Source organism: Panthera tigris, chromosome B2, assembly GCF_018350195.1.
Source record: "Panthera tigris isolate Pti1 chromosome B2, P.tigris_Pti1_mat1.1, whole genome shotgun sequence".
In the NCBI taxonomy this organism is placed as follows: domain Eukaryota; kingdom Metazoa; phylum Chordata; class Mammalia; order Carnivora; family Felidae; genus Panthera; species Panthera tigris.
Genome location: NC_056664.1, coordinates 147,218,955 through 147,245,489, shown reverse-complemented (window position 1 = coordinate 147,245,489; position 26,535 = coordinate 147,218,955). Strand labels below are relative to the sequence as shown.

General features: G+C 44.7%; 1 protein-coding gene across 4 annotated transcripts in view; it reads left to right on the top strand.

Annotated features, from left to right (window-relative positions):
- PDE10A (phosphodiesterase 10A) overlaps window positions 1-20,504 on the top strand; it is a 369,960-nt gene extending 349,456 nt beyond the window's left edge. For all 4 annotated transcript variants that reach the window (XM_042987509.1, XM_042987506.1, XM_042987508.1 and 1 more), the window contains 4 exons: window positions 10,201-10,312; window positions 13,064-13,144; window positions 16,749-16,837; window positions 19,344-20,504. In XM_042987509.1, coding sequence (XP_042843443.1) covers window positions 10,201-10,312; window positions 13,064-13,144; window positions 16,749-16,837; window positions 19,344-19,461 — 400 coding nt within the window. In that variant the 3' untranslated portion in view covers window positions 19,462-20,504. The remainder of the gene's footprint in view (window positions 1-10,200; window positions 10,313-13,063; window positions 13,145-16,748; window positions 16,838-19,343) is intronic.
- Window positions 20,505-26,535: the final 6,031 nt, after the last annotated feature.

The following is a 26,535-nucleotide window of genomic DNA, read 5'->3' as shown; positions in this document are numbered from 1 at the left end:
AATGGGAAGGTTGAGAGAGATTGAGACGGGAACAGCCATCCACATTGGCCCAGCTCAGCTCCAGACCAGGAACATCCTCAAAATAAAATTTTGTTCTAGGTACTGCCATGGGCTGAATTGTGTCCCCCGCCCCACCCCCCTCCCCCCCAAAAAACTCCTGTATTGAAATCCTGATTCCCAGGATGTGGCAGCATTTGAAGGTACAGTCTTGAAAGAGGTAGACAAAATGAGGCCATAGAGGTGGATCTTAATCCTGTATGACTGAGATCTTTAGAAGAAGAACTTGAGATACAGACGTGGCGGAAGACCGCGTGAAGACACAGGGAGAAGATGGCCACCTGCAAGTCAAGAAGAGCGGTCTGGAACAGATCCTTCCCTCATGGTCCCCACAAGGAGCCCACCTTGCAGACATCTTGATCTTGGACTTCTGGCCTCCAGAACTGTGAGACCGTGCTGTGTTGTTTCAGCCACCAAGTCTGTGGTGCTTTGTTGCAGCAACCCTGACAGACGAATACAGAGGCCTAAGCGATTTTTCTGTCTTCTCCACTCAAAAGAGCCCAACTGACCCTGGGGGCAGATAGATTTGAGTTTGGGGAGGGAAGACCCTGGCCAAGCCTGGAGACTTCCCTGAAGCTTCCTGGGTAGGAGACAGCCACCTTTTGGGCCTGTTTGGCTGCCTTGTCCTGTCTCATCCCCACCCAGGTCAATTTACACCAGACACCTGTCTTCCTTCTTGGATAGGTAGCAATTAGGTAAGGGAACGTCTCCTACCAGGCCATGGCCTACCGGATGTTCTAACCTTGGATCAAGAATAACAGTCCTGCAGGGAGGACTGGGTTCATTGCTGGGGAAAGAAACCCCAGGAATCGTACCTTTCGGCTTCTTGGGACAGTGGGGTATAGTGAGATTCTCCAGCCATGACTCATGAAAGGTTTCATGGAGAAGGGAAGGTAAGAGAGTGATAATGACCATAGTACAAAGCAGTTTTAAGCTCATTTTTTGCTATAGCATTACATGGAATCAAAAACTGTATGGTTTGATCTTGTCTGTAATCAGAGCTGCCATGAACTAACACCCAAACCAATGGGGCAAGGTGAGCTTAGTGTCCTGACTCAAGCTGGGCACGTGCAGGCACATGGGCCTGTATGCAGGGTGGGAGCCTTTGAGCTTCACCAGAAGAGGCCTTCTTCCTTCTGTTCCATTCCTGTTCCTTGGAGCCCTTGGAATCCCATGGTTGCCTGCCCCTTTAGTGAGGACGTCATCAGAGCTGGCTGGTGCCATTGAGAGAAGAGCAAGAGCCTTCAGCTCGCCAATCTCAAGAAATCCTGAGACGGAGACTCAACTGTGTCCTGGTAAGAAGAAACTGGCCAGGCTATTGGGAAGGTGAAGAATTTGTACACGTGCCTAGAACTGAATAGTTTTCTGTTCTTGGTGTTTCTAGGCCAGAGAAAACGCTTGCAGCAGCAGAAAGACAGACGGACAGCATGGAGGAAGTCGCAGAATGGGGGGAGGGTACAGCAAGAAAAAAAAAAAACAAGCTCTGCCGTAGAGGACAGGAGATCAACTGATGCCGAATGGGGGTGGAGGCTCGGCCAGGGGCTTGTGCAGCACAACCAGGAGTCAGAAGCTGGGAGAACTCCCCATCAGCCAGTCCTCAAGGGCTAGGCACGCAGTACTTTCAGGCACAGTGGTTGACATCAGCCTTTCCATCTGTATGCCAACACTTACTGAGTACCAGGTGTTTACAAAGTGTAATGCCAGCAGAAGAGAGCTTCAAGATAATAGCAGATTATTCTTTGGTATCCGTGTAGGAGTATTTTGGGTTTGTGTTTTACACTTACGTCTATGATCCATTTTAAGTCAATTTTTGGTGAAGAGTTTAAGGTCTGTGTCTAGATTCTTTTTTTTTTTTTTTTTTTTTTTTTTTTGCAAGTGGATGTCCAGTTTTTCCAACACCCTTTGTTGAAAAGACTACTTTGTTCCACTGTATTGCTTTTGCCTCTGTCACAGATGATTTTCCTATATTTATGTGGGTCTGTTTTGGGCTCTCTGTTCCGTTGATACGTTTGTTTACTCTTTCTCCACTACCTCATTTTCTTGATTACTGTAGCTTTATAGTAAATACTGAAGTCAGGTAGTATCTGTCCTCCAACTTTTTTTTCCTTCCATATTGTGTTGGCTATCCTGGGGCTTTTGCTTCTCCCTATGAACATGTATTTCATTTTGTAGGTGATTCTAATGTAAACAGTAATGTGTTTTTAATTTCAAATGTCACTTGTTCTTTGCTGGTATATAGGAAATGATTGCCTTTGCTATGTTAACTTTGTATCCTGTGACCTTGCTGTAATCATTTATTAGTTCCAGAAATGGTTTTATTGATTCTTTCAAACCTTCTACATTGACAGTCATACCATGTGTAAACAAAGACAGTTTTAGTCCTTCTTTCTTAAACAGTATATCGTTTATTTCTTTTTCTTGTCTTATTGCATTAGCAAGGACTTCTAGTACAGTACTGAAAAGGTGTAGTGAAAGAGAACATTCTTGCCTTGTTCCTGATCTTACTCAGAAAGCTTTGAGTTTCCCACCATTAAGTATGATGTTGACTATAGGTTTTTTGTAGATATTTATCAAGTTAAGACAGTCCCTGCAACCCCCATGCTTAGCTCATGAATGACTGTTGGATTCTGTCAAATGTTTTTACTGCATCTACTGACAGGATACTGTGATTTTTCTTTTTAGTCTGTTGGTATGATGGATTACATTAATTGATTTTTTGAGTACTGAAATTTATTTACATACCTGGAATAACTCATCTTTGGGATGGTATATAATTCTTTTTATACAGTGTTAGATTTGCTAATGTCATATGGAGGGTTTTTGCATTTATACTCATGAGAGGTACCATTCTGTAGTTTCCTTGTAATGTCTTTGCACAGTTTTGGTATTAGGGTGATGCTGGCCTCATGGAATGTGTTAGGACATGTTTCCTCTGCTTCTGTCCTCTGAAAGAGATTATAGAAAATTAGTATAATTTCTTCCTTAAATATTTGGTCGGATTCACCATCTGAATCCATCTGGGTCTGGTGTTTCTGTTTTGGAAGGTTGTTAATTATTGATTCAACTTCTTTAATAGATATCGGCCTATTTGGATTATCTGTTTCTTCTTGTGTTTGTTTTGGCAAATTCAAGACATTGGTCCATATCATCCACGTTATCAAATTTGTGGGCATAGGGTTGCTGAGAGTATTCCCTTCATTGTCCTTCTAGTGACCGTGGAATCCGTAGTGACATTCACTCTCCCATTTCTGAGAATGAGATACAAATTCCTAGTACAAATTATCTCTTTGGTTTGTTGTTGTTGTTGTTGTTGTTGTTGTTGTAAGTTAGACTGGCTAGAGAGGCTTATTTTTATTGATCTTTTCAGAGAACCCAGCTTTTGATTTGGTTGATTTTCTCTGTTGATTTCCTGTTTTCAAGTTCATTGATTTCTGCTCTAATTCTTACTTCTTTTTTTCTGCTTCATTTGGATTTGGATTTACTTGGCTCTTCTTTTTCTAGTTTCCTGAAGTAGAAGCTTAGATGTTTTTACTTTATCTTCATTAAAGTGTGCAGTGTTATCAATTTCTCTCCAAACACTTCTTTCCCTGCACCCCAGAAGTTGCGTAAGCTGTGTTTTCATTTTCATTTAGTCATAAACATTTCAAATTTTTTCTTGATTTCTCCTAGGATCTGAGTGTTATTTCAAAGTGCTTTATTTAATCTCCAGGTATATGGGGGATTTTTCCAGCTATTTTTCTGTCACTGATAGCTATAACTAGATAAGTCGTTAATTCCATTGTTGTCTAAGAGCATGCCCTGCATGATTTCTATTCTTTTAAATTTGTTAAGGTGTATTCTGTGGCTTGGAAAACAGTCTGTCTTGGTGAATGTTCCAAGTGAGTTTGACAAGAATGTGTTTTCTACAGTTGTTAGATAAAGTAGCCTACAGATGTCAATTATATCCAGTGGTTTGATGAAGTTATTGAATACTCACGTGCCCTCACCGGATCTGCCCATTTCTGAGTCTCCAGATATAATCTGAAGTCTCCAGATATAATAGTGGATTTATCTATTTGTCCTTAGCAGTTCTATCATTTTTTTTTCTTTTTTTAGTTTGTTTTGACTTTTTTTTAGTCAAAGTGTACGGTGCAATATTGGTTTCAGAAGCAGAAATCATTGGTTCATCACTTCATACAACACCCACTGCTCATCACAAGCGCCCTTCTTAATACCCATCACCCATTTAGCCCGTCTCCCACCGACCTTCCTCTGTCACCCCTCAGTTTGTTCTCTGTTGTTAAGCATCTCTTATGGCTTGTTTCCTTTTCTTCTCTCCCCACCCTTCCCATATGTTCATGTTTTGTTTCTCAAATTCCACATATGAGTGAAATCATATGATATCTGTCTTTCTCTGATTGACTTATTTCGCTTAGCATAATACATTCTGTCTCCATCCACGTCCTTGCAAATGACAAGATTTCGTTCTCTTTTTTTGGTGGGTGAGTAATATTCCACTGTATCCATTGTGTGCATATAACACGTCTTCTTTATCTGTTCATCAGTCAGTGGACATTTGGGCTCTCTCCCGAGATTGGCTGTTGTTGATAATGCTGCTCTAAACATTGGGGTGCGGGTACCACTTTGAATCTGTATTTTTGTATCCTTGGAGTAAATACTTAGTAGCACAGTTGCTGGGTCATAAAGTAATTTTATTTTTAACTTTTTGAGGAACCTCCGTACTGTTTTCCAGAGTGGCTGCCCCAGTTCGCATTCCCACCAGCAGTGCAAGAGGGGTTCCCCTTTCTCCACATCCTGGCAACACCTGTTGTTTCTTGTGTTGTTAATTTTAGCCATTCTGACTGGTGTGAGGCGGTATCTCGTGGTGGTTTTGATTTCTGTTTCCCTGATGATGAGTGACGTTGAGCATCTTTTCATGTCTCTGTTAACCATCTGGATGTCCTCTTTGGAAAATGTCTTTTCAGTGTCTTCTCATTTCTTAACTGGGTTGTTTGTTTTTTGGGTGTTGAGTTTGAGAAGTTCTTTATAGATTTTGGATACTAACCCTCTATCAGATATGTTGTTTGCAAATATCTTCTCCCGTTCCGTCGGTTGCCTTTTAGTGTTGTTGACTGTTTCCTTCTCTGTGTGGAGAACTGACCCCTTTATTATTATAAAATGCTCCTTTTTATTGCTGATAACTTTCCATGCTCTGAAGTCTGTTCTGTAATTAATATAGCTGTTCCCATTTTCTTATGAATAATGTTCCCTGGTATCTTTCTCCTTTCATTGACTTTTAATCTATATGTGTCTTTATATTTAATCTGGGTTTTTTGTAGACAACATATGGTCTGGTTGGGTCTTGTTTTTCGGTCTCCTCTGATGACCTGTTTTAATTGGTATCTTTAGACCACTGACATTTAAAGTAATTATTGATACAGTTGCGTTAATATGTGTCATACTTATTACTGTTTTCTATTCCTCACAGTTGTTCTTTGTTCCTATTTTTGTCTGCCACTCTTTTCCCACCTTTTGTAGCTTTAATTGATTACTTTATATGATTCCCTCTTCTCTCCTTTTTTGTATCATCTATCGTTCTTTCCCCCCTTTTTTCAGTGCTTGCAATAGAAAGATTTTTTTCCAGACCCAACCCCCAATAAGAACATAAATTTTGCTCAACATGTTTCGATGTAAGGAAAAGCAAGTTAATACCATGATACGCCACTACACATTCACTAGACTGGCCAAATTAAAAAGATCAACGGTACCCAGTTGTTGGCAATGATATGGAACTGCTAAAATACTAATATACTGGTTGTGGGAGGGTAAAACGTACAGCTGCTTTGGAAAGAACTTTGGAAGTTTGTTATAAAACTAAACGTGTGTTTCTTTGTGATTCCACTCTTAGGTTACTCAAGAGAAATAAAAGCATATTGTTCACACAGAGACTCAGACACAAATGTTTACAGCAGCCTTATTCATGATATATCTAAACTGGAAGGAACCCAAATTCCAACAACAGGTGCATGGATAGTCACTTTGTGACATTTATACAGTGGAGTACTGTTCTATCCAGCAATTAAAAAAAAAAAAAAATTAGGAACTGCCGATTCATGCAACAACATGAATGAGCCACACAAATACTTTGTTGAGCGACATAGTGTGTACTATGTGAAAACATTTTTATGAAGCTCTAGAATAGGCCAGGGGCGCCTGGGTGGCGCAGTCGGTTAAGCGTCCGACTTCAGCCAGGTCATGATCTCGCGGTCCGTGAGTTCGAGCCCCGCGTCGGGCTCTGGGCTGATGGCTCGGAGCCTGGAGCCTGTTTCCGATTCTGTGTCTCCCTCTCTCTCTGCCCCTCCCCCGTTCATGCTCTGTCTCTCTCTGTCCCAAAAATAAAAATTAAAAACGTTGAAAAAAAAATTAAAAAAAAAAAAAAAAAAAAAAGGATGCTTCTCCAAAGCTCCTTTTCTCTCTGTGAGTTAATGTGTGTAGCCCATAAGCTGGACGTATGTTTTTAAATAAACTTCATTGTGTGTCTGTTATTTGACTGTTAAGATGTTAGTAGATATTTGGGAGACTGGAATGAGGTCAGAGCCTAGGGAGCAGTGATGATAGGGAGTTGGAGACACTGAGTCTACCGTTCCCAGCTGGGTATGGAAATTGAACGAGCCATTCATTCTTCTTGAATTCCAGATATTAACACAAATAAGGAAATGTAATAATAACCATATGAGAATTCATTTTTTTTATAATTTTTTTTAATGTTTATTTGTTTTTGAGAGAGGGAGAGAGAGAGACAGAGCACAAGCAGGGAAGGGGCAGAGAGAGACAAAGACACAGAATCCGAAGCAGGCTCCAGTCTCTGAGCTGTCAGCACAAAAAGCCCAATGTGGGGCTCGAACTCACAGACCATGAGATCATGACCTGAGCCGAAGATGCTCACCCGATTGAGCCCCCCAGGCGCCCCAAGTTTATTTAAATTTAATGAGAGAGAGAGAGAGTGAGCAGGGGAGGAGCAGAGAGAGAGGAAGACACAGAATCCGAAGCAGGCTCCAGGCTCTGAGCTGTCAGCACAGAGCCCGACGCGGGGCTTGAACTCACAGTCCGTGAGATCGTGACCTGAGCCAAAGATGCTCACCCGACTGAGCCCCCCAGGCGCCCCATAGAGAATTCATTCTTTATATTTTGTCATGTCTCTACCTGAACTCTTATAAAGTTAATTCTGTTTCATCTGGTCCAGCTGTGTGTTTCTACTTTTCTTCAATAGGACATCATTCATCATCCTTGACTGATGAACTTTATAGAGAACGGGGGGTCGGAGGGCGCTGGGGGGGGCAGTATGGGAGAGCTGGGGCTTCCTTTCTGCCCATCAGTAACCCACCTGCGTGGAGTTCTGTGGTCCTGTGATCTTCCGCTGTGGGGAGAGAATTTTCAGGTTAGGATGGCTCCGAGAAGACGAATGTGTCCCCTGGTGAGAGGCGGATATCCGGAGCCCTCCTCCTCTCCCTTCCCTGTGTCCACTCCTGCCATCGAGTCATGCTGCTGTCATTGGACCGCTGTGGTGTCCTCCTCAACGGTCTGTCCCCATCTGCCCTGGCCCCTGCGGTTGTGTGCGTGATTGTCCACAGCGATCTCTCCACAACCTGGACCGTGTCACCCCCCTGCTCACATCCTCCAGGGTCTGACCTTTTGACTTGGAACAATGGTCTCCCCCCTTGTGTCCAGACCGGGCGGCACCCGATGTGCGCCAGACCGGCTTGTCGTTTGTTCCTCAAACACCCCACACTTGTTCATGACACATCAGGACTTGCATGCCTAGTCATCCCTCTCGGGACTCTCTCACGGAGCTTCGTGGTTTTGCCTCTCAAAACACTTTTTACAAACCTGTTCAGCGCAACGTTCGACATGGTTTTCTGCTTTTCCCTGTTAGAACGTTAGTTCTGGAAGAGCAGGGTCTACTCGGTTCGTTACTAGAACTGGGCCTGATCCATAGAGACGTTCAGAATGTTGGGAGTAAATAAATGTAGTCAAACCCCCTGAGATTACTTACCACGGAATCATCTGTGACATTGCGTTGGCCTCGTTGTTGCTCTCGGTGGCTAGGTTATGTAAGGTCGCATCATCAGTACACTGAACCGTGACCCCCCACCCCTTTGACAGTTGGTTGTTAGAATGCATTATGAATCAATCATCTATCCCCTTTGGGCCTATATCCCACTCGTAGAAAGAAATAAAACGATTCCATTTCCAGACAACCGTGAACGTCTAACTGATTTGTCACTGAGAATGAAAAATAAGTAATTTTACTTATTAAAGGCATTTAATAAAAAAAATTGTAATCTGTTATTTATTTATTTATTTACTTAACAGTAAAATAACTACTGTTAAGTTGTTTTGTCTAAGTTGTTTTGACAGTAACATCTGAATGACAACTGGGTCGTAATCTTTTCAACCCTAAGAGTACCAACGCTCCCCGTGAAATCCTTTCCAGGGAGAAAATTGGTTCCTTGTGTTTTACAGCGCCCGGTTCTGTTAACATGCCTTGTTTCATAGATTTATGAGCTAGAAAATCTTTTTTGAGACAAAGCTTATTAGAATATTTAGCCAAGAGAAGGAAATGTTGAGGTATATATGTGAATACAGATTGAATGAGATTGGATTATTTCAATCTTATGAAACAGAATAATCGGTTTATTTCATGTTCTATTTCTGTTTAATGAACTTCCCTGTTGAATAAGCAGATAATAAACTCACCCGTTTAGAAGCCCAAATCCAGAAATATTCTTCCTTGAAACCGCAAAATGATTAGGAAACTAGCTCATCAAGAAAATAGGGAGTTTCCTGATCACATTAAGGGGTTTGGATCTTTACATGGCATCTGTTTGGGGTCACAGGAAGGATACACAGAAGTCTCATCAACATTTTTAAAGTTACTCGTTCTGCCCCAGTAGAGACGTGTTCTTATGAAAAGTAAAATGGTAGAAGAGATCGTTACTAAGGCAAATGGCCTAAAGGAAGTGGCTGATGGGAAATTAAGGAACGTCGTGAGTGATCAGCATCCCAGACGCAGGTCACAGACAAAGCAGGGGCCCCCAGACGTCCAGGAATCGTGCCAACAGGTACCACTAGATCGGAAACTCTGCCAAAGCGACGGATAGGTGTTGGTGCCGTGTGCCCTGGTCGGCATGGGCTCTGGACCCAGGGCAGGACTGTGCCCCCCGAAGGGGACCATCTGTGAGCCACAAGCAGGCAGCCTTTAGGTGCCACGGATCCCAAAGACTCATTGCACTGAAATGGCAATGGCCACATCTCACCTGCTACACAGTTTTGTACCTTTCTTCATCATTCGCCTTGTCAAACTTAGGTAATTTGCTTCACAAAAGTTAAAGTCGGCATATGAAAATTCCTTCCTCGTTAGCAGTTGGTGTGACCGGAAGTGTAGATTCCCTTCAGGGCGAACACACGTCTCTACACCACATCCCTTAAAATTACAGGGCGGACGTCCGCTGGAAGGCTTTAAGCAGTGTTTTCTTTTTCTTGGAGAGGAAGGATGAAACCAACCCATATTTGGAAAAGGGAAGTCAGAGTGTGGGTGCGAAGCCGCGGAGGTCGGGGTCCGCACAGCGCCCGGCGGCAGCCCCCCCGCCTCCCAGCCCAGACTCGGGGGACAGACCCGTGTCCTCTGTGACCTGGTCTCCAGCTGCTCGCGCCTTGGGGACCTCGCTTCACTTCTTTGCACCTCACGTTTCTCTTCTAGAAAGAGGATCGGGGTAGATTGTTTTCTTCAAGGTTTCTTTGCCCCGTGCGTTTCCAGAACTCCGTGGAAGGTGTGAATCTGGCCCAGTATAAGCGCAGTAGAGGACTTAGGGTTTAGGTACATGCCTGCATCCTCTCTGGTTTCAGCCGTGGTACCCAGGCAGCAGGGACACCGCCGAATCCTTCCCGCGGCAGGTGACAGAGGTGACCGATGCCCTTCCAGTTGGGCTAACACCGCGCTTTCGTTGCACTTACGTCCCTGCCTGCTGGCTTTGTACCGTCAGCTCCCTCCTCCTCGTCGCGAAGGAATGCCTGCTTAAAGCCTCTTTTTCCTGAAAATGCAGACGCCTTTCTAGCCTGTCGTGCCCACACCACGCTGACCCGTTTTATGTTCCTGTGTTCCAGAGACCGTGTCATTGGTTTGATGATGACTGCCTGTGATCTTTGTTCCGTAACAAAACTGTGGCCGGTTACAAAACTGACAGCAAATGATATATATGCAGAATTCTGGGCTGAGGTATGTTTTCGCTTTTTATATGAACGCGGAAATGAGAACAAATTGGACGAGAACGTTAACGTGCGGGTATTTTAAGTAACAATATCTTAGTTGCTCTGGGTGCTGGTTCCTTCGGAAAACCGTTGTTAATCACGTGCAGTAGAGGAATTAGCATTTCTGCACAGATACAAAGACATTCACGCAGACGTACAGCCCATTGTGAGTCCCTCAGTGTCACACGCTGTATGTGTCCGCACTTGGAAATTTGGGAGATAATTCTCTTGTACCAGAGACGTATGAGTTTCTGCGAATATACCAGATAGTTAATTCAGCTGCAAATTAGGAGTTCTACTGAGCATGTGTGCTTTTAACTCCTAAAACTCCTGATACGTGAAACAACCGTGGATATTACTTTAATTCATACCTTTTCTTGACTGGATGATCTAAATTATCAGAAATTTTTATTTCTGATCAAAATATCAGGGTTTTATTTCTCCGTTTTCTTTCTGAATTGTCCACAAGTAAGTGGAATATTCTCTTGTTCAAATGACTCCGCAAATAGCGAGGCCCCTGCATATTCAAAGATTACAGTAAGGTGGGGAGAGTGAAACTAAATCTTTGGGTACCTCATTTGGTTGGAAGAAGTAAAATTAAATTTGAAGGGCGGAGAGTTTGGTAGTTGGTGATTCAAACCTTAGGCCTCACCCGTATGAAAGAATGGTTGTAAAAAGTAAAAACCAGAAAACCATTCAGTTGAAAATTTAGTAGAAACGATTTATGACATTGAATTGTTTTCATGATGGCAAAGAGAAAAATTTTTGCTGCGTGAGGACCGCAGGCCTCGAGCTGATTATACTTGTGTTATTTTTCCAGAATGCCTTACACATTGTGCATATACACTCTCGCGTGAGGTACATTCGGTAAATACCACATAAGGAAACTGGTCTAAAGCTAGCTTATTGTTTTGCAGATAATTTTATTTAACTGATCTAACCCATACTTTAATAACTATATTTGGATTCTAAAACACGAATGAAAATGTGACAGATGTGTTACGTAGATTTTTTTCCCTCTCTGTTCTGCACTGATGAAACGGTGCAGAGAGCTTGACCAAGCTCCCAGTGTGCCCAGGGACGCCATCTTCACAGACCTCGTAGTCCATGCGAGGAGACAGATGTCGCTGCGTCTTGCCTGTTGACCTCCCTGGGGTTCGCTAGGTCCACTCTCTGCCCAGCACTCACCACGCCTCCCCGCTCCAAGACTTGGCCGCCCTGCGCCCAAATTACCGCAGCGTTCTAACCGGAGTCCTTGCCTTTTCTCTTGGAGTCAGAATAGCAGTGACTCAGAGTGTGGTCGTTGATGTCCTGCTGCTTGAGATGAAAATCCTGCTTTTGTACTTGGGGATGAAGCCTCGGCTTCATCCAGCCAGCCCCCCACCCAGCCCCGTGCCTCAGTTGCCCCATCTGGGGGCTAGTGGCCACGTTCGCGCTGTTTGCAATCTGCCCCCGAGTGCCGTTGTGATAAAGACCGAAAGCACGGACTTCATCTACACGGACCACTGCCCTTCCAGACTATGCCACGTCTCAACCTGTCTGGACTCCCTGACCCAAGGCCCTCTCGTCGCCACCCAGGGCGGCTCCCCTGGCCCCGCCCTGCCCTCCGCAGCCTTCCTGGGCAGGCCTTGCTCTAGGGACGGTCCCCGTTGTGTACCCTCCACAACACTCTGTTGTTCTCCTCGTTAGCATTTATCCTGGTCTGGGAGTACAGTACATAGTCAGGTCATTGTTTAGTCGAGATCCGTTCACGTACTGCACTCGCGGTATCCTCGAGCAAGAGGCCTGGCTAGCTTCACTCGCTCAGAACAGAAAACGAAAACGTTTGAGAACCCCTGACGTTAACGTTTAAAAGCGACCATACTATCGCAAAAGCTGTGCTCACATGCCTTCATGTTGTTAGGACAGCTTCCTTTGTCCTGTACCTGGAAATCTTCATGAGGGTCATTGACCTTTATTTCTGGACCTTAGCAAATCTAGGATGGCCTTAGTTCTGTGCATCTGACTTCTAAACGTAAGCATGAGTGCGAAATAATTAAAATAATCAAATAATTAAGAAATGTGAGGGACATGGGGTAGTAAGGAAAAAGTTGGGATGTATTAAGAAAGATTTTAATGGTCTTTAACAAATAACTAAAAAAGAGGGAAAGAATGTTTAAAATCTATAAAATGGGGACAATAATTTCTAACTCCCTAGTATGCCATGAAGGTTGAATGAAAGAATAGCCACCAGTCACCTACCCCAGAGGCTGCGACACAGTCAATCTTCAATATAAACATCTGTGATTATAACCTTTGCCCTGCTTACAGCCAGTTACACCGTTCTAGCAGGCTCGTGTTTCTTCTTGATACACAACATTTCTCTCTAGAGCCTCGCTCCGTCCCGTTCAACACACACGAAGACTCCCTTGAAACGTAAGTGAGGAGAAGGCCGCGAGGTCTGTTCCAGGCTCTGTTGGCCATCACTGGGCCTCCCTGGTTACTCCGCCCCTCTTGTTGTACCTGTCACTAACTCGCACACAGCGGAACCGGAACAGACGGCGTCAGGATAGACGCCAAACAATGATACGTTAAGTTTTTGTTTTGACACTTGCGTGGATCAGTAGCCAGAAACGTTATCCATTTTGAAGGAAATTAATGCATAAAGGGAACTCGTTAATGTCAGAACTTTGTGACCGTTGATAAGTTGAGCAATCTTGGCTTTCCCTGTTTATCTTAGGGTGACGAGATGAAGAAGCTGGGAATACAGCCCATCCCCATGATGGACAGAGACAAGAAGGACGAGGTCCCACAGGGCCAGGTATGGGTCCTGCTGGAAGGTCAGATAACGTGAGGCGCTCCCAGAGTCATCCGTGAATAAAAAGTATCCACCGTCCTGCAGAGCCTAGGCCCGGAAATCTTCTCTACTCAGGTGGAGTTTGCGGGTGGCCAGACCAGGGTCAGGAAGTTCTAGTTGGATTTCAGGAATCCACAGCTGCTCCTGCCTTCAGTTCTTGCTACAGATCTGAGCGCAGTAATCAGTGACTTGAAATAGAAGAATGGATGAATTTGAGTTGTTAATATTTTTAACAAGCAGAAAACCTTTCGTCATTGTGCAAAGGTATCCTTTAGAGAGAAGCGTTCTAGGTTTTGATCAGGTCCTCTCCTCCCAACGAGTAACGCACAGTGTCCTAGTACATGTTGGGTTTTCTTTTCCGGTCAGTTGACATTAATATTTTTTCAGGTCTTACCGCATGGTTGATGTCAGTTTTGTGATGTTTTGACAGCTCTGTGCCTTGTCAGTTCTGCGTGTGTGCACGTGTGGTACAAGGTACTTCCCAGACCCACGGTCTTTCAAAAGTACCGTTCTTCTAACGCCGTCACGAGGAAGTTAGCTGCGGACAAATAATTGTAACCTAGAATTTAGTTTAGAAAACATTTGAGAAAACGCACAGGATGATGGTTTGGGATGAGGTCTCAAGTTTTCCTACTTTACTTAGAGTTAATTTACTATTAATACAGCAGTTCAGGCAGGTCCACAGGTTTCGAAGACGCCAGCACAGAGAAAGGCAAAGGCCCTGTGGCTTCCTCCTCCTCACTGCCTTCCGTCCACGGGGTGCTCGCGTCCTTGGCCAGCTTTGCTGATGGGGGGGCCTGTTGTTCCTTCCTGCGGAACGTGCACCTGGCAGGCCTGTCTCGTGTGTATTTTGCAGTTTAGTTTCTTTTTAATATTGTTTATGGAGCTTTCCCACGTAGGTGCTCCTGAGGCCTGTCTGCCCTCCCTGGCCTCTGCTCATCCTGTCCTGTCCCACCATGTGATTAAGCATTTGCCTCTGTTTTCTTTAGTCACCCTATGTTTCATGGCTTTCTATTTGATTTGTTAATTCCTCTGAATCTTATCTTGCTACAATGGCTTAAGATAGGGATCTCACAAAGTTCTTTTTTTTTTTTCTTTTTCAAATTTTTATATAAATTCTAGTTAGTTAACATACAGGGCAATATTGGTTTCAGGAGTAGAACCCAGTGATCCGTCACTTACATCCGACACCCAGTGCTCATCTCAACAAACGCCCTCCTTACTGCCCATCACCCATCTAGCCCATCCCCCACCCACACCCCTCCAGCAGCCCTCAGTTTGTTGTCTCTTGTGGTTCGTTTCCCTCTCCTCTTTTTTTCCTCTTCCCCGTGTTCATCTGTTTTGCTTCGCAAATTCCACATATGAGTGAAATCATATGATATTTGTCTCTCTCTGACTTACTTGCTTAGCGTAATACCTTCTAGCTCCATCCACGTCATTGCAAATGGCAAGATTTCATTCTTTTTGATGGTTACATAATATTCCATTGTGTATATAAACCACATCCTCTGTATCCATTCATCTGTCGATGGACATTTGGGGTCTTCCCATAAGTAGGCTGTTCATAATGCTACTATAAACATTGGGGTGCATGGGCCCCTTTGAATCCGTACTTTTGTATCAATGATATATCTGATAAAGGGTTAGTATCAAAAATCTATAAAGAACTTATCAAATGCAACACCGAAAAAAACCCAAATAATCCAGTGACGACATAGGCAGAAGACATGAATAGACATTTTTTCCAAAGAAGACATCCAGATGGCTAACAGACACATGAAAAGATGCTCAACATCACTCATCATCAGGGAAATACAAATCCAAACCACAATGAGATATCACCTCACACCTGTCAAAGTGGCTAAAAGTAACAACACAGGAAACAACAGGTGTCGGCAAGGATGTGGAGAAAAAGGAACCCTCATGCACTATTGATGGGAATGCAGAGTGGCACAGCCACTCTGGAAAACAGAATAGAGGTTCCTCAAAAAGTTAAAAGGGTGCCTGGGTGGCTCAGTCGGTTAAACATCCCAACTCTTGATTTCGGCTCAGGCCGTGGTCCCACAGTTTATGAGATTGAGGCGTCTGACTCTGCTCTGACCACACTAGAGCGTGCTTGGGATCCTCTCTCTCCCTCTCTCTCTCTGCCCCTCCCCCGCTCGTGCTCTCTCTCTCTCTCCCTGAGTAGATAAACATTAAAAAAAATTTTAAGTTAAAAATAGAGCTACCCTACAATCTAGCCATCGCACTGGTAGATACCTACCTAACAGAGTTCTTTCTGGATAGTTAAGCTTTCGTCCCAGCCGAAAGCCCAGGATGGCTGAAGGTGCCGTCGGAGAATGGACCGTGTTCCAGCACCATTGAATTAAGAGAAGAGTCTGGCTTTATGCCAAAGTTGCCGAACCCATTTACAGTATGAGTTTGAGTGCAGATAGTCTGCACAGCAGCAGAAGGCAGAAAGTAACCACCAAGGAGAGTCCGCTCTTCTGTACCTTGGGTGCATCTCATTGAAGTTCACTTTTTTTTAAAGAATTTGGTAAGCCCTGGTTTGGGGGGGTCACCTCATCCAAAGAGGCAGTCATATCTGGTGGTAATTGTAGCTAGACCCTCTGTGTTCCCTGCTAACAGTCTAAAAGGTCTTTTTCATCCGGCCTTCAGTAGGCCAGTCTGGGCTGGAAGCATTTATTTCTACTGTGGCCTGAAATTCCTAATAAAATGTCCCTTAATATATTTTTTTGAGTGCCAGAGATCAAAAACTGTGAAATCTGGCATATTAAAAGAACTGTAACCTGAGAAGAACTGTGATATAGTCAATGAGATTTGTTGTAGGTCAAAAAAAAAAGGGAGGGAGATTAAGAACGTCTCAGGAGACCAAACAATGCACCAAAGGCCAAGGGTAACAGACCCACAAGACACCCTGTGCTGATTCCCCAATATTAAGTTATAAAGAGGCCTCCATGTAGAAAAATAGCAGGTTTGACTCTGAAATGTCTGTGGTAGAAAACTAACTTTCTGGGGCGCCTGGGTGGCTCAGTCGGGTGAGCATCCGACTTGGGCTCAGGTCATGATCTCTCTGTTCCCGGAGTTCGAGCCCCGTATCAGGCTCTGTGCTGACAGCTCAGAGCCCGGAGCCTGCTTCGGATTCTGTGTCTCCCTCTCTCTCCGCCCCTGTCTCTCTCTCTCTCTCCCTCTCTCTCTCTCTCTCTCTCTCAAAAATAAACATTAAAAAGAAAAAAAAAAACAAAACTAACTTTGACCAGCAACAAGAACAGTACTTGAATTGATAACTTGACTGATCCATAGATGGAGTCTCACTGGCTGTTGCCCTTGGGTTTCGGTTTAACTTCTTTTCCTGTGTGTTATCTCAAAAACTACTTTAAGGCCTTTCGAACGCCCTCCGCAGCGGTATTCGCCGAGCCCAGATATCACAGAGCAACACTAGAACACTTAATTCCGTAGTTAGGCTTGAGAAGTGGAAAAGTGGAAGCTTCGCTTGAGAAGCGGCATCTACTAGAGTCGCTAACGTGCGGTCTTGTGTCTTCTTGTCCGTGGCTCTGCACGGGGGCAGCTGGGCTTCTACAACGCCGTGGCCATCCCCTGCTATACCACCCTCACGCAGATCTTCCCGCCCACGGAGCCTCTCCTGCAGGCGTGCAGGTACGTACCACGGCATAAGCTGGGATGTTAGTCTTATTTTATTTTATTTTTTTTGGGGGGGGGGGCATCAGTTTTAAAAATGACTAAGACTCCATATAGGATTGTTCTGTCCCATCGGCGTGTGTTGTGCCTTCCCGAAGGTTTACAACGAACGTAATTTTATGGGCCGTGTGTTTTTCTAGGTACCAAGTATATGTTAAGGACATTCATAAAGTCACGCAACCGCCAAAAAGGAGCCAGAAGGCGTGTGGCTTGGGATTTGGTTTGTTACGACCCAGGGATCTATGGCCGGTGTGTGTGAGAAAAGACAGGGGCCGTGCTGTGTGCTCGAGGCTGCTTGTGGGGAGGGGCTCAGCCTCAGTCACACAGCTTATTAGGCACATGAGGAGCGGGAGCCAGCGTGGGATCTTCTTTCTCGGGGAGTTCTGTCTTTTCCCCAGAAGAGCTGTAAGCCGGCTGTCACCCACCCCGGCCTCAGATGTCTCTGAGCCCCTTCACCGTCGCTCGCTTTTGAGGGATGAGCTCAGCTAAGGACATTGGAATTTTTGTAAGATTTCCATTTGACTTCGAGAAGAAGTCCCCTGTGGGGATGTCAAAGGGCTACGAGCAGAGCGGCCATACGTGCTGATATTCTGCACGTGAGCTGGTGTCCAGCTGATTTCCCTAACGACTTAACCGTGAAGCACCCTGGGGCTTGGGGTGGGCACACTGAGCGGGGGGCGGGGGACTGCGTGGACAGACTGATGGTTTTAAACATGAACGTAAGACATCCCAGCCTATTTTGTTGAACCGTCAGACGTTCAGCAGTGGTTAGTTTATTAAAGTATTATCTTTTTACGTCAGGACTAAGCCCTGTGGACAACAGGGAGTTTGAACTAGGACTCAATCCTGATGGGATCAGTTGGAAAAGTCAGTGCCCCACCAAAGAGAAATCACTCAAAATCCAGGTGATTAAAGAGAACCTAGGCGACAGTGCAGAGTCTTTTCCTATCTAAACATTATCTGTGTTTTATGCCAAATACTTAGAACCAACAGAAGGGACTACTTTCTATTATATTAGTATCCTCACCACGGTCAACACTGGGATTCTTCTGTCTCGGCAGCTTTGATGCACTCTTGCTTCGTTGTACTTGGCTGGACCACGTAATCCGTTAAAGGCCATTTTAACCTTCTTAACACTTAAAAAAGTCATCATGTATCATCGGTGTCCGAGGAAAGAGCAAAATTAGTATAGGTCTTTTTTCCGATATGTCAAAAACCCCCTTTAGGCTCCGGGAAAATATCATGCGATAATGTGGCACAGAAGGTAAAACGTTACAGTTCTCAGGTTAGGTTTTTAGAGATTGCTTTTGTCCAGAGGCGTCTTCCCGTGCGTGAGCTCTGTATGAATTGTGTGTCTCACGTGGACTTTGTGTAGAAGAAAGCACGCTGCAAGGCGGGAGATGTTGCTAAGATCTCTTCCCGGTTAACCACGGGAGGCAGGATGTTGGTCCCGCGGTGGTGGCGGCCACACTGTGCCACACTGTTCCGGAAGGTTGAGGGGCAGTGTCTACAGCATTGAGCTGCAGATGTGGAGAGAGAAGGGCCGGCGGGGGGGTTGGGGGGGGTGGGGGGGGGTGGGCAGCCGACACCAGAGGTTGCCAGAGCACGAAGATGGCTTTAGTGCAACAAGGAAACTTCCCACTTTTGTGTCACGTGTAACTTACGGTGAATTTTTCTATGTGACACGGTGTTCAGAATAGGACCGCCTTCCGGTTTCGGGTATGACGTGACAGGGAGCCCAGGCGGCGCACTGTTTCCACCTGCAGAGCACGGGCTCCTGGCTGTTGGTGCTGTTGGTGAACTTTTTTGCTGCTGGAGCCTCCCTTCCTTTCCATTTCTCTCCGTGCTCCTGGGTAGTACTCCCGACGGCTTGTGCCCCTTTCCAAGTCAGCTTTTTTTTTTTTTTTTAATGTTTATTTATTTTGAGAGAGAGAGAGCAAACGGGAGGGACACAGAGAGAGGGAGGGAGAGAATCCCAAGCAGGCTCTGCACTGTCAGCACAGAGCCCGACCCGGGGCTCGAACTCACGAACTGTGAGATCATGACCTGAGCTGGAACCAAGAGTCAGACGCTTAACCGACTGAGCCACCCAGGCGCCCCTCCAGTCAGCCTTTCTAACTGATGAGGAGGTGGTAAGTCCCGAGCTGAGCTCTCCTTTTGTACCCTTGCCTGGAGCTTGTGGGAACGGGTGCCCCCCCAAGCCTTGGTGGCTTGAGGCAGACGGGTGCCCCCCCCAAGCCTTGGTGGCTTGAGGCTCTGCTGAGTAAGTCAAGGTGCAGGGCCACATCAGGGAGACCTAGCGGGGTCCTGCGTGGCCACGGCACAAAAGCCATTATCGGAGTCAGGAGGGCACCAGAAAGCCCTCTTGCTCAGCTATGCCTCAGGGCGGTGTGGTTAAATTCTGAGACCCGAGTCCGGAAATCCTTTTTCAAGCATCACCTGTCCCCGCATCTCTTATCCGTAGGAATAACCTGAGCCAGTGGGAGAAGGTGATCCGAGGGGAGGAGAGTGCCGTGTGGGTCTCGTCCCAGCCGGGGGCCCACGAGCCATCCGAGAAGCTGCCAGTGAAGATGGGGGACTGACCGCTCCGCGACCAGCTGTCCCACCTGAAGACGCCCGTCCTGCTTCTTTGACTTTTCTTCCTTTTATTTTGGGGGGGGGAAACCTACACCTGGTAACTAGGCTGCAGACCTCTTCGACAAGGTGACATCGGGAAACACGGCAAGCGGATGACTCCCCGCCAGTCTCGTCTGTAACGCATCGTAGACGGTGACCAACCAGGACCACCCCGGGGCCAGATCGGCTGTCCACGTGACCCCGTTTGACCTGTGAACTGGCCTTTTCTAATAGGCACATATTGCTGAGGCCTTAATGGGATAGGACAACAATCATTCAGAAGGGGGTACTTTTCCATTGTATCTTTCTAGTGAGGGGTTAAAATGGTACTACTCTGATATTGTACTTTGGCTCTAACACCAATGTTGCTTTGACGTTGTTGGTTCTAAATAGGAATTTTTACATATTACTGTTGTGAATGTTTGTGTGTGACCTACTTGTAATTAGCGTGCAGTGTAGCAGACGGCCTCAGGACAAGCGTCATTGAGGGGACAGCGTAAGAAGTGTCTTTCTGCAATCAGTGACGGACAGTAGTCAGATTCCTGTTTCAGAGCCTCGTGAATTAAAAGTTAGGTGGACGAAAGTGTGTTCTTTAGGTTTATACTGAAGGGCTTAGATGAATAGGTCGAACACTGAATGAGGTGGACTTTCTGTCCTGAGAAAAGAGGCAAGTATACACCATAACAAATCTCCGAACCACAAGTATCCACCAAAAAACGGCAAAGAATATTTTTTAGTTGGTGTTGTTTTTTTTTTTCCCATCATTGTAGGCAAATTTTCTAAACCCTTTGCATAAAGAACAAAACAAAAGCCAAGCATATGAGTCTTTCTTAACAGACAGGTCTTAGGGGATGTAAAATGTGAATTTTAATAATGATTTCTTTATATTTTCACTTGGTGTCATTGCAAAATTTGAGACTCACACTCAAAATGAGAGGTTTCTTCTACGAATTCTTTCATTAAAATACCATACGTTTCTCTTAAAATCACATTAAACCGTGAAATTTAAGTCGTGTGTAATTTTTACTTTGATCTGCCGTGCCCGCTACCCGCTCGTCCCCTTTTGTGCTCCTCAGTCGCACTCCCCACGCTCTCCGTCCGTGACCGGGAAGTGGAACCCAGTGCGGGTGCTTCGGGGCTAACTTCTGTCCTCTTTCCTCTGCTCGAGGTCAAGGATCTACACCGCAACCTGTGATTTGGAGAGTTTCTTCTGTATAATTTTGGGTAGACTCTTATTACTGTACAACGTAAACGTTTTGAAGAATACACAAGAGTCTGGACCCCTTCGTACAAGGATTACAAGCCAGTCGCTTCTGGTGCCCATTCATGCTGTTGATTTTCAGCACCATGGCAAGGTCACCTCCAAAGCTGTGGTTAGTCCCGACCCCGAAGGAATTCGAGTCTCAAGAAGTGATGGGCTGATTCATAACAAATAGCTTAGCTACTGTTCCCGTGGCAGGAGACCGGCATATTACTTTCAATAAAATCAATTTTGGAAATACTCTTTTACATATTCAGTGATGTACACATTATTACCCATATGGTTTTTGCCAAAAAGATTAAATGTTTCTACAACACGATTTATGTTGTAGAGGAGTTAGAAGTTGTAGAAGATGTAAACGTTCTTATTTTAGAATTAACACTATGTGTTCAGTTTCCCTGTGGGCTTTTGAAAGTTGCCGTCTTCCCTACGTGGGGCTCCATTTGCTGTTACGCAATACGAGGTAAAATGAAATACCACTGTAACTAGACACACACACACGCACACACGCAGATATACACACATGCATGAAAGGACATATGTATAAGGGAGACAGATGCAAGACATCAATAAAAAGTAAGAGCCCCTTTCTTCAAAAACTGACGCGTGTTGGAAAATGTATATTGTTTGATAAAGAGCGGACTAGAAAACATCCCTTTTCACGTTAGTGTGTTTACAGGATTGGATTCTAAAATGTGTGTTTTTCCGCACCCGCATGTATGAAACTGGACCCACCAAATCGAACCTCACTCGCGAGAATTAGTACAGGCATCTAATTTAACTCGACGACTGAAATGCAAGGGACCAGGGGAGGAAGTATCATTTAAGATGCGTTTAATTAAAAGGATCTTAAAAGAATGCGTGAATTGGGCTTTTTGATACAGAAAACAGTCATGAGGGGGAGGAATCCTATGGCGCTCTTTCCATTTTAAGAGTGCCGTTTGAAGATTATTAGAGAAAGGTCTCTTATTTTGGCATAGCCAGGTGTATTATGTCAGGTGATGTGTTCTTTGAACAACTTTCCAAAGAAATGTACGTGGATTTATCGATTGGCTGATTTCTCCTAAGGTATCCTCATGACAAAGCAAAGTTTGAACAAAGGACTACGTTCTAACGTAAACTATGAATATTCCTTAGTACTACTTCGGAATCATAGATTGACCTAAACTGGGCCCAAGATGCAGTGGCATTTAGTCAGTAATCTGCTTCGGAAACAATGCAGTTAGGAGTATTTTTATATTTTGGCAGACAAACTTTTGAGTTCTGTCCTCATCTTTCTCCCAGATCTTTTCTTCAAAGGGCAGATGGCTTTAATTACCAGAAATTTTGACAAGTTTCTCATTAAGGTGGTATTTCATGTTGGGCCAAAATTTCCCTCCTCATAAATTTGGTAACCAGCTGTGAGTATGTGTAGCTTGTTCGATTTGTGGAAATTGTTAGTGGTTGTGCTGATGGATAATAGACACAGCTTTGTTGTCAAATGCAATTCGTACATCATCTTCCCCAGAGATACTGACTGTATTTTTTAACTAGAAATTTTCTTGGAAATGCCTGCCAGCAACACGAAATATCGAACTTAGGCAGTGGAATAAAATTCTAAAAATGCCAAGCATCTTATTAATAAACAGCTGAGTTTGGTTTGATTCATTAGAAAAACTTAAACAAATATAAATGGATGTGGAAAGTCAGTCTCAAAAGTGGCCCTTTTATGGGCCGGATTGAGATCCACATCTCAGCCCTCATCACTCTGTGAGGCTCGTCAGAGTCATGGAGGAGAGACGAAGCTGAATTTCTCAGCACAGCCGTCCTCATTCTGGATGCTTCCCTCCGTGGGAAGGCGTCTGTGCCAATGATACGGTGCCACTCGAGGTGACGTGTTCTCACGGTGACGACGACAGAACTACTTGGAACCTGGATTTATTCAGCGTAGGTTTCCTCTTTTGAGCATGCTTTTTAGATAGCTTTAGATTCTTTTTTTTCCTTTTCCACAATTAATCTCAGTGAATTTTGCTTTATTGGTATGATTGGGCACTCTAGATATGTTTGTACGTGATACACATAGATGCATAAAATCCTTAGCTACCTGGATTTTGTAATAGATTTAGTTTGACTATTACGTTTCTGGTCTTTTAACTCAAAATTAAGGTTTGAGCTTTAATAGGACTAAATTCTTCACCATGCCTGGGCCTGTGCCTTTATTTTAAACTCTGTGATTTTACGTCTTTATTCATAGATTTATTGTTTTCTTCTTCTTGCTTAATTATAAGTAAAAACATTTAAAGGGACACATCTATAGTTAATTTGATCAAATTGAATGGGAAGGACCGTTCTCTCCTCAGATTTCTGTCCTTTATTTGATGTCCTTCGCACACACCCTCATGACTGTAACCAATGAACCGTTGAGATGCAGGCTTTTTTGCAAGCATTTCCAAGAACTGCGACACGATTACGGTGTGATTTCGTTAGGCTTCAGGTACACACGCATGACTTGGATTTTGAAAATCACTTCTGTATCCGTTTTGGACCTGTGTTTGCTTTCTACACTGCGCTGGTTTTATTTGGGGCTTAATTCTTGAAAGACTCCTTCCTTCAGTCGCACTAGTGTGACCCCTTTGACTGCAAGTATCAGCCTGGCTTTAGAAACCTCTGTGAGATGTAAATTACCCGTTCTCGACAGCCCCCTTCCCCAGCAGTGCGTGGCTGTTCCGTTTTGCCTTCGCTTAAGTAGTTACCCCGAGACGCATTCTGCCGATTTCTTTCACCACTTCATCTTAAGTTTGAATTAGTGATTCCCCAGGCGGTGCTTCACACTTTGTGTGTTTTGTCCTTTTTTTTTTGTACTGGATATTTCGGTTGTCTGAAGCATTCGATGCATTTCCATGATGGTAAAAAAAAAAAAAAAAAATAGCAGAAAAGAGAGAAAAACGTTTCATTTGTGTTCTGGTTCTAAAGTAAAGGGGTGGGACAAAGAGAAAGATGTGAATGTTCCCGAAGAAACAATATTCGAAATTCAAAGAAGCACCACTCCCTTCGCTCGCCTGCCAAGTTTTCCCCCACCTTGAACCCTCGGTGGACCACGGGGCTGTCTACCCAGCGTGCGGTGTGACCGACCTTCACAGCGAGGGTCAGGAAAACGGGCACTGAACGCGGGCTAGACCCGAGCGTGCCTCTCCTGGGGCGTTGATGAGTGTCACCCGAGGACCCGGACCCCAAGTTAGAGCCCAGTCCGCCGTGGCGAGTAAAGACGTCAGTTGGCTCGTGGGGGGTGCCAGCTGATGGTTTTGAGCTCTAGCTGCAGAAGTTTAAACGGACCATTTTCATTCCTACTACAAGTTAAGGTTGAAAAGGGCCCCCGCTGGTACTCCGGCCCACCTGAAAGATGACTAGACCTGGGGCGTTGCGACTTGTGGGTGTTTTCTTTAGCCACTTGAACGGTAAGCCAGTCCCGTGCCGTATCTCAAACAGCCTGAGTAAAAGCCAGATCGGCAGGATTGCTTCCCATATGATCTGTCTGTGGTGTCTGTTCTGCGTATCCATTTCGTGTGCGTGTGGAAAGGACGATAGACTTCTTTGTAGGAGGACTGTCTATACGATGCCTCCACCGCCTCGCCAGACCCGACCCAGTGACACGTGTGAAATAACGTGCTCACCCAAAACACTGTGAAAGTTACCCAACCTTCATGGAAATGCAGCCTCTTGAAACTTTCTGAAGAGGTGGCTTTCTCTGTAAGTCCGTATGAATAGAAGAGATCCTATCTCCCTCCCTAGTCAAGGTACCGAAGAATTTGCAGTCAGTAATCTTGCTGAGCCCACACCGCTAGGGCGTAAGATGGGCTACGAGCTATCAGAAACACGGCGCGCTCGATAAACAGATTTGTGGGGGTGATGGGTCTGCATCCAAAGTTTTAATGGGCTCTCTTTTGGAAGGAGAAAGAGTTTCCAGCTTCACGGTAGTTGATGAGTCGGCAGATTTCAAACCCAATTATTTTGTATGGATGACACATTAAAGATCTTTGTAAAATGCGCAAGGGCAATAATTTAAAGAGGTCTTACCTTGGCATTTATAAATTATAAATATTGTACATGTGTGTAATTTTTTTCACGTTTTCATTTGCAGTCTTTGTACCTAAAAGAAACCTTTACTGTTATGTTTGTATAATAGAACAGTCATCATTTATTATAACCGAGGCCAGTTGTAAATAAACTCATAACGCAGACTGCCGGTATATATGCACATATGGGTGTTACACTGAAAAATGTAGCTTTGTTTTACTCACATGCTTAGAGCAGCAAGAAACCTTTTGTCGATATGTAACTATACATACAAAGTATATATATATATGTATGATACATGAAATATATGTAGAGCTGTTCATAATTTTAATGGATATCCTTTGGTGTGAATAATTGAATACAGAGTTTTTAAAGTATCCTCTTTCACGTTTATCATTTGCGGGGAAGGTAAGAGATGTTCCGTACGTTGGGGAGGACACACGCTGGCTCCACGGAAGCGTGTTTGCAAACACTCAGGCTCTGTCTGCACAGAAAACCCCAGGTCCACGCTGACACGATGTGGTATGTTTGCCGCAGCCGTTTCCTAGCGGAAAGGAAGAGACCGCCTGAGTGCGATGTGAAATCCTGTAACATTATCTATGAATCTCATTGTGTCCTTTGAAAGGTTGGAAGAGTATTTGAGAGCAACTCAAGCATCAGGTTACAAAGCTAATGGCCCTGAGCGCTGGCCCTGAGACTTCCAAAGTAGCTTCCCTGGCCTTCGGGATCCCCAGGAACCATCCAAATTGTTGCGGGGGGGGGGGGGGGAGACTCAGGAGCGGGAAGGACTCGTGTCGCACGCACGCGTCTGTGTGCAAGTGCGGGGATTCCTTCTGCTAAAGCGACAAAAATGTTCTAGGCTAAACCTCACGTAATCTGTATACCACGATAAGCACACTCGTGGCTTTAGCTTTAAACCTCTGTTTCAAGAAACTGTGCTTATTTGACATCTCTGCTGACCATCAGGTGGGCAGGCAAATGATAAATCTTTAAGACCGAAAGGGTGAGGAGGTCAATTGTATATCCACAGACCCTCCGTCACCAGAAATGTATTAAGACGAAATTCGGGAGCAAACACGACAAATGTCTCCTGAAATAAAGACCTGTTACGGTATTAAATATGAGAGTCCACAGCCTTGTGAATTAGACAAAAGTGTAGAAATCTCTTAAAAAGGAACTGCCCCCCCCCAACTCTTACTAACAGAACGCCCTCTGAGTGCATAGCACCGTATTGTGTTGTAGACAGGAGTTTTGTTCAGTATTCATTTCCCGTGAAACCGAATAAAAAGCATTTACTATCATATATTTCAGGAGCTAATACAGCCATGAACTTCTTTGGTAATTCGGGCTGTAGACTGGTACCCTGGACAGCTGATCCGAATCTGGATCCTTTATATGCCCATGTCTGATTTTTCCACCAGCCTTCTCTAACTCAAGAGCTTTGAGGAGAGGAACGTTTCCCCGTCGTACCCATTTCCTAAAGCGAAAGGACCCCTAAAAAAAGCAACACTTCTCAGGCCAACGTGCATTCAACATGCTTACCGGGCACTTGACGTGTGGAAGGAGGGGAATTAGGAGCAGGAGACACCGTTTCCATAGGTTTCGAATTGACCCCTTCACCTCCCCGAAGCCTCTGACACTTGGCCACTTGCCCGGCAGTTAACGTCCACATCGTCACGGTTCCGAGAGAGGGGAAACTACTCATTTACAGACCTGAAAATCTCAC